We start from the raw sequence: 8,887 nt of genomic DNA on the forward strand, positions 1-8,887 counted from the left end.
CTAAATATCACAATACTTTTTAATAGTGATGGGTAGGAGTGTTTTCAGGGAAAACGTTACAGGTTTTCATCTTCTCTGTGTGCACATATGTGCATGCGAACTCATATTCACTTACACCGGTAGTTTGAGGGTCATACATCCCTGACTTAGCTGCCCATTTCCTGAGGGAATAACTGTCAGTGGCTCCTCTAGTTAGGACATGAGTGAAGTGATTATCCTAGCAGAATGTGTTCTTTTTAGCAAACACTGAGTTTGAGTAAGCTGTAGAGAGGAGTGCCTGTAGTCATATGTTAGAATAAGAAAAGATATTCTTAATGGGGAAATGTTCACTGGATGGAATTTGAAATGTATTCATGAATCTGGCATTTACTGTAAAACTAGTTTCATTCAACAACCATTTATTTAGTCACCAACTATGTGCCCATTCACTAAGAGAGATACTGGGCATTCATAGTGAATTGTATATGGTCCCTAATTTCGAGGAGCTTACCATGTAAGTGAAGAGGTAAGATATGCCCATAAAAATAATACGAGACAAAAAGTGATAGATTACAAGAAAAGTAAAGTTGCTGAGGGAATTTAAGAAGAAAGAAATTACATTCAAGGACAAAGAAAGAAGAGGATCACATTGTAGAATCCTACAACCTAATGGTAGAATGAAGCAGCATCACTGAGCTTATAAACATTGGATAGATTTTTGTAATATTTTAACATAAAGTATGTCCAGCTGCATTAATAGGTATATTGTTAGCTAACCTAGGAGCGTATTCCTAACAATTTTTACTTATTTTTTCCCTCTCTTTGGGAAAACAAAGGAAAGTTTTAAACGGTCGATGCAGATGGAACACATAACTCATAAAATATGGAGGTTTCTTTTATTTTTATTTGCCCCAAACCATCTCTATGTGAGCTTCAGTTTTTAAGCCTGTCTTAGTATTCAGAACAAGTCATCACTCTGTCTTTACCTTATCATGTATTATATGTACTATATAATAGCCTAATGCTCTAAAATGCCATTTTGCCACAAACCCTCATACTCCCACATTTTGGTTAGTGAAGTTTAGGAGCTAGTAATCTTTGCTTCAGCATTATATGCTCAAGACAGAATATACCCTGCTATAAAAAGCACATTACTCAAGAAAGAGAATGAACTCTATTTCTGTAGCATCTTAACATTTTGAAAATTAGCATATAGAAGTAGTCTTAAACTTTGCCAAGAAATAATATGTGTTAGCACAAGAGATAATATCCAGAGATAATTCTGATTGAAGATGAAGAAAAATCATAATTTTACAGGACACTTAGTTATAACTATTGCTCACTCTGTCTTTTGAACAAAATAAAATTGTGGGGTTTTTTAAATTTTAATTTTCAGGTTCTTGAATGTATAAAGCTGAGTGAAGAAACCACTACATCATCCAGCAGAATTTTTGTCAAAATATTTTTCCAAGAACTGTGTGAATACATGGGTCTTCCTAAACTTAATGCCAGATTAAAGGATGAGTAAGTTAATCATTAAGCACTTTTTATTCTTACTGTCATCAGGGGTTTTCCTCCACTTTAGTGACAAGTTCATTCTTGGTTATAAACACAAGAGTTAAGCCCTTAATATTTCCTTCATCTATTCTTTACTACTCTGGATCTCATGTTCCGTAGCACAGGACAACAAGCAATTTTTAATAGTGGTTTTTAGTTCAAGTAGAGAAACACAGAAATTATTACTCAAATTTTCATCTAGTTGGAGCACACAAAATTGTTTTTGCATGTTCACTGGAGTTCTTCAGTGATGAATATTTAAAATTTTATTTTCATTTTTACCCTAATTTTGAACCTTAGAATGATAGTTTTTTATAATCAATGGACATTTGTGAGCATATACAGATGAATATCAGTCATGTGCTTGTTCAGAGTATTACACTGAGCCTGGTGCTTGTCCCAGGACTCTTATGTAATAATCCTTATCCCCGTTTTCTTGCTGTTTATTTAGATTGCCCATCACAACTCCCATGAGCTTCTACGTCATTTACACTACTGAAATTACCCTTTCAAATTCTTAGTGACTACCTGCCAAATCTAACCTTTCTCAGGCCTCACGTACCCTTGACTTCTCAGCCTCACTCACACAGCTGGCCTCTGCTCACTGTGGCTCCTTTCTTCTCCTCCTGCCTCACTTCTCTCAGTCTGTGTCTTCTCAGCCTGCCTTTCCAGAATTCTCCAAGGGTCCATCCTGTGTTCTGCCTGCCCATTCTGGGCTATCCCACCTACCCCACCATTGGCTTCATTTACTTATTTATTTGTCCCAGTGTTCTTTACCAGGCTCATCTCCTCGTACCAGCAAGCTGCCCTCTAGCCACACCAATGCTGCCCAGCCTGTTCAGCAGAACAGTCTCATTCGTGCTTCCTTGCCTCTGTTACCAGAGCTGGGAACTCCCTCTCTTGTTCTATCCCACAAACTCTTGACCATTCTTCTTATATGTACCTTTTCCAGTGAAACAGTTTTTCCTGACCCTGTGATTTAGTTATTCAGTGAAGCAGTTAAAAACGCATTGTATGTTAATGTTTTGTTTGTTCCCCTCCTTAGAAATAGTGATTATGTCGTCTTCATCTATGATTTCTGCCTTTCAGTGACTACTGTGCTGTGCTGTGTATGCATGCATGTATATTTTATATATATATATATATATATATATATATATATATATATATATACACACACACACACACACACACACACAACAGAGAAGAGTTTTTTTTATATACATTTACATTTTATATATATATGTTGCATATGTATCTATTCTTGGGGGGATATAAAAAAGTTTTTCAACACTTCCTCTCGTATAATTATAGAAATCTAGCTTAGTAAATTAAGACTTGATTCTACACATTTCATAGATAACATGTAGCCTAACCTAATAAATGATAATAAAAACTTACTTGGTTGTATTTTATTTACTAATGTAATATGTAGAAAATCTGACAAATGGCTGTATAAGAATTTTGCTTTTTTATCTTTGAATAATCTGTCTGCTTTTGTTCATTTTTTTCCCCTTTTTTAGAACCCTACAGCCATTCTTTGAAGGGTTATTACCCCGAGATAATCCAAGAAATACTCGGTTTGCCATCAACTTCTTTACTTCGATAGGTCTTGGAGGTTTAACGTAAGGATAATTTTCTGAATTGTATTTTCAACTTAAAAAATTATCGCACAATTGCCTTTGAAGCAGACTCTAACAGATTATATTTTTAATTAGGGATGAATTGCGTGAGCATCTCAAAAATACACCAAAGGTCATTGTGGCACAGAAACCAGATGTGGAACCAGATAAGTCCTCCCCCTCCTCTTCTTCTGCATCCTCCTCCTCAGAGTCTGACTCCTCTGCCTCCGACTCGGACAGCAGTGACAGCAGTTCAGAGTCCTCCAGTGAAGACAGTGATTCTTCATCCGCCAGTAGTCAGAGTTCTGCCTCAGGTATTGAAACTCATTTATAATTGATCACGCTCTTTTCTAACAAGTCTATTGCTGGGGATGTTTACAATGAGGGAAGAAAATAATTTGATTGCTTGTTTATTTTAGAGTTCAGTTGTTTAAAAGCCTCAATTAATAATATAAATAATGATCTGCACTGTTGCAGGCTGTAGTGAACTAAAACATTTATAATGCTAATATTACCTTTTTGGAATCCTCTTCAAAGAAATGGAGATGTTTCATTGGCAAATATTTGAGTGATGACTGAAATACCATTCATAACATCGATAATCTAGTTTATAGCTTTCCTGATAATTATATATTTTTTTTAATTAAGTCTTTTACTTTTATGTTAAAGCTTTGTTAGTTTTTTACATTACCACATATTCATTGCATACCTTATAGGTGTATAGATATATATACATTTTCATAAAGAGCACACATCCGTGTAGCTAGCAACCAGAACTAGAATTACCAGTACCCTGTAAGCCCTCCTGGTTTCCTGTCTCTGTTAGTACCACTCTTAGTGGACTCTTCCTGTCTACTGCCTCATGGTAGCTACCATTCTGATTTGTAATAACAAAAATTAGTTTTGCTTGTTTTTAACTTTATGTATGATCTCCTTTATGTCTGGACTGTCTTTCAGAATTATTTTTGTGAGAGTAATCCATATTATTACATTTAGTTATATACTTTATTCATTCATGTTGCTGTATAGTTTTCCACTATTGGAATATTCCACAGTATATTTAATATCCTTTTTACTCAGTGGCAACTTAGATTTACAAATAGTGTTCCTATGAATATTCTTGTACATATCTTTTGGTGACTCTATATGTGTGTGTACACACACACACTGTTGGGTATACACAAGAGGGAGAGTCACAGGGTTGTAGGTTGCATGTATACTTAGCTTTAGTAGATACTGCCAAACAGTTTCCAAGTGATTGTCCCAGTTTACATCCTGTCAGCCATGTATGAGAGTTCCAGTAGCTCCCATCCTTAGTAACACTTTAATTGGCCATCTGTGCCATTTTAGCCATTCTAATAGATGTGTAATGGTAGTACACTGTGTTTTTAGTTTGTATTTCCTTGATCACTAATGACATTGAGTGCATTTTATATATTATTAGCCATCTGGATATTTTCTTTTTAGTTATGTAGCTATTCAAGCCCTTTGTCCATTGTTTTATTAAGTTGTTTTTTTCTGTTGATTTGTAGGAGTTCTTTAGGTATCCTCAGTATATATCCTTTGTTGCACATGTATATATTGCAAATAACTAGTTCCATTCTTGTGTCTCTTGTCCTGCATAAGTTCCAGAGCTCTGCTTGGTTTCTCTGTCCTACAGCAGCAACTTGGAGCCAGCAGATGAGCACAGGGAGAAAGTGACTGTGTTGTCTCCGCTTACCTCTGCCTTCTCTTGAACCTTGGCCCTTCCAGTCCTCTTTTTTTTTGCCAGCTCTCTGATGCATTTATTTTTTACTTTTTATTTTGAACTAATTTTTGACTTACAAGAAAACTGCAAAAATAGTACAGAGAATTCCCATACAGCCCTCACTCAACTTCCCCTAATGTTAGCATCTTATAAAACATAGTTGAATTATTCAAAGCCGGGAAATTAACCAAACAACAGATGTTACATGCATTTCACCATTTTCCCATTAATGCTCTTTTTCTTGTTTCAGGATTCTACGTTCATTTAATTGTATTTCTCCTTAGTCTTCTACAACTTCTGATAGTTCCTTTCAGGCTTTCCTTGTTTTTTAATGACTTTGATGCTTTTGAAGTCCTCTGGTCTCTTATTTTGTAAAATGTCCCTCAATATGGCAGTCCATCTGATGTTTTCTCATGATTAGAATGGGATTATGCATTCTTGGCCAGAACACCTCAGAAATGGTGTGTTTCTCTTAGTGTGTTTTATCGAGTACATCTAATAATGTTGATATGTCTTACTGGTGATGTTAACTTTGACCATTTGATTAAAGTGAATCTGCTGGATTACTTGATTGGAAACTATTTTTCTCTGTAAATTAATATCTTATAGGAAGATAATTTGATAATATGCAAATCTCTCCACCCCTTACTGTCATCTTCTACTTACAGTGTCCATCTTTGGATCTTTTCTGTATTATTTATTACTGTGGGGTTTGCCAAATGGTGATTTTTCTGTTTGTCTTTTTTTCTTTATTTAGTTTGAATTTCTTCTGTTAAATAGAGTTGTCCTTCCCCCCATTTGTTTATTAAAATTCAACTATCTATTTTATCGATGCAGACTCATGGCTGTTTATCTTATTCTGCAGGTTGAAGCCCAGTGCTGTCATTTATTTTGTTCAAGTCATTTCAGCTTTGGCAATTAGGACTTTTTCAGGTTGACCTCTGTGTTCTTTTGACATATCCTTGTCCATTTTTTGAGCACTTTCTTCCTTCATAGCATCTCAAGTTGTTCAAGATCTTGAGTGCCTTTAATCAAGTGATTTTAAATTTTCTGACATTTCTGGTTGTTCTCAGCAGCAGCACTTGTCTTCCACAGCCTTCTCCATCCTACTTAGAAGGGGAGGTGCTATAGTAAAGGATTTGTTTCAAATGTGCCATTCTCTGAAAAGGTATATATGGTTTTCTTCAGGGTCAATTCTGCTTTCTTCCATCAGAGTGTCTTAGTTTGAAAAAGAGATATCTACTTGTCTAAAATGCATGTTTTTCTGTGCCTATTTCAGAGAAGCAGCAGTTTTCTCTGTAACCTTAGTAGATTAGAAGGTCGATCTTTACATCCTTGTTCTCTTGCTTATTATACTAAAAAGTCTTTTACGTACTATGTAGCAGCCAGAATTGTACTCTCAGTGTATTGTATTATTAGAGCAAGATTCCATTTGCTCAACAGGAAGTTTATTCTTGAATTGAAATATACTGACATTGTTCATTTAACATTCACCTCTTTTAATTCCAAAGGATTTGGTATTTCATGATATCGTTTTGAGAACAGATGATAACACAGCATGAATTGCTGCAGTAGGGATCTTGCTGATTCAAAATTAATTTGCCTTATACAATTTCAGTAGAGAGCTTTCAGTTTTATTAGTGAAATATTAAGTAGCATAAAAACAATATTAACCTCCCCCAAATTAGAAAATTGTAAAGCAAACACCAAAGAGAGAGGAGATTGCATGTTATTATTTAGCTCAGGTTTCAGTGCCGACAAAGTCCTGAGAGTTGCAGAGAGTACGGTCAGAGAGGTGTTGATTTAGCACAGAAACCAGATGGTTTCTGCTTGGGTAGCTTCAGCTCAGCTGAACTGCTTGGTAGGAACCAGAGAAATAAATCCTAAGTGCAAACCACCTGACCATGCCAAGGGTAGGCATTTGGCCGAGGAAATACAGGTTAGCACAGTGAGATGTGGGTGGAGGTAGGACAGGGATAGGCAGTTTTCTACCATTCTTTCTTCTTTCTGTATACAAGTGAATTTAACAGAAATTTTGGTCATCTCAGCACCTTTGATTTATGTACCAACAATAAATAACAAAGTGATTAAATTTGTTTTATAGCTTAAAATGATAAGTTATTTCATGGTAATTAATATTTATATTTATGATTATATCAGTAAAATAAATTGTTCAGGACCTTTTTAGAAGAGTGTCCTCAGAAATCAAGCCTTCATGGCTCTCATAAAGCCTGTGGCTGTGTATCTTAACACAGCTTCTCTTTCTGGTGTAGTTAGACCTTCTCTGACAGCACTGGATTGCGGAACTGTTGTTTTGGTAGGAAGAGGTTTTTATCTGAAAAAATACATACTCATCATTCTGTTAAGCAGACTCGGTCACTCTGCTCCCCGACCTTTGGGAAGTGATGCAGCTGGCACATGTGATCATTGTATTTTGATGACACCAGATCTGACATAATATCCCATATGATATGATGCATGTAGACTGGAATATTTGTTTTTGAATAAATTTATAAGTGTAAATGTACCACTTTAATCACTTGATGAAAATTTTTATGATATTTGCTATAGTTTACTTAAAGAGAGAGGGATTGCATATTTGACTCAGGTTTCAGTGCCGACAAAGTGCTGTTTTTAGACTAATGATCAAAACAGTACTTTGGTAACTAATGTTGATATGTTGTACATTCTTAAAAATTACACATTTTGTAAAATGTTCTATTATCAGACTTTCCATTCAATCAATTTAGCTTTGCATGCAGTTTATCCAAATTAGTACACCTACAGTGTATCAATAAATATATTGTTAAATTATGAAATTAAGATTAAAATAAAAGCTAACTATATTTCATTTTACATGTGTAGCCAATCTAAGAAAGAAGGGCCATGGGAGCACCAGAAGTAAAGAAGTAGATAAACTGATCCGGAAACAACGAGCAAATGATAGGAAACAAGAAGAAAGAAGACGAGAGCAAAGGCATCAGGAGACAAGGACTGAGAGAGAAAGAATGTCAGAAAAACACAGAGATAAAAACTCAAGGGATCCAAATTGGAAAGATCCCATAACAAAATACCCATCCGACTGGGGTATTCCTTTGGAACGGAATAGTTACAGTAGAGGTATGAGTGAAAGAGACCAAGCAGTGCAAATAGATTTGGAAAATAAGCACGGTGATCCCAAAAAGAAGAGAGGAGAGAGAAATTCTTTTTCTGAAAATGAGCACAGATACCGAAATAAAGACAGTGAAATTTTCAGACGAAGAGAAAGATCAAAGTCAAGAGAAAAAGATCGAAAACATTCAGATTCTAGAAGTGATGAAGATAGGTATCAAAATGGCAGTGGGAAAGGTGACACCGAAAGGCAATGGGAAAAATCTAGCAGATACTCTAAACAGTCCAAAGAATCAAAGAAAACTCAGGACTGGCGAAGAGAAAAGTCTCCAGTAAAGCAAAAAAAATAATTCTGCAGAATGACAGAAACTGAACATGCTTTATATCCAGTTGAAACAAATTATTTTTTACATCTACAAACTTTATATAAAGAATTCTTGTATAAAATACTGATTGATGTTTGTACATTTCAAAAATGTTTTCATTTTAATGTGTTTTATAATCGATACATCTCAAGGCCTTCCCCATAAAATTATTTGAAGAGGAAAGTTTCACCAGAGAGGGATGTAATTCTTGCTTATATTTTGTTAATAAAATGATCGAATGCTCATGGAATCAGTGATTTTTTTTTCTGATAATGTTTCCAATTGCTTATAGAACTATTGTAAAGAGTTATTAGCGGCTTTTTATTTGTAACTGAGGACCGAAACAGATGAACCACTTGAGTTTAATGTTTTTGCTTTGTTAATGAGATGCTTTGAATTTCTTCTAGAAGGTTACCCTTTTTTTTAAAGTAGAGAAATTACCAAGTTTCATAATATGTCTTGAACAAAATAGGTATGTGTAATTTTTTTCACTTTGGTAAAGCTAG

General features: G+C 35.0%; 1 protein-coding gene across 1 annotated transcript in view; it reads left to right on the forward strand.

Moving 5' to 3' along the window:
• The window catches only part of CWC22 (CWC22 spliceosome associated protein homolog), a 51,119-nt gene extending 42,488 nt beyond the window's left edge, over positions 1-8,631 (forward strand). The window contains exons 17-20 of the mRNA XM_037000378.2: positions 1,376-1,503; positions 3,060-3,161; positions 3,255-3,472; positions 7,771-8,631. Coding sequence (XP_036856273.1) covers positions 1,376-1,503; positions 3,060-3,161; positions 3,255-3,472; positions 7,771-8,366 — 1,044 coding nt within the window. The 3' untranslated portion in view covers positions 8,367-8,631. The remainder of the gene's footprint in view (positions 1-1,375; positions 1,504-3,059; positions 3,162-3,254; positions 3,473-7,770) is intronic.
• The last annotated feature ends 256 nt before the right edge of the window (positions 8,632-8,887 follow it).

This window comes from Manis javanica, chromosome 12 (assembly GCF_040802235.1).
Source record: "Manis javanica isolate MJ-LG chromosome 12, MJ_LKY, whole genome shotgun sequence".
NCBI lineage: Eukaryota > Metazoa > Chordata > Mammalia > Pholidota > Manidae > Manis > Manis javanica.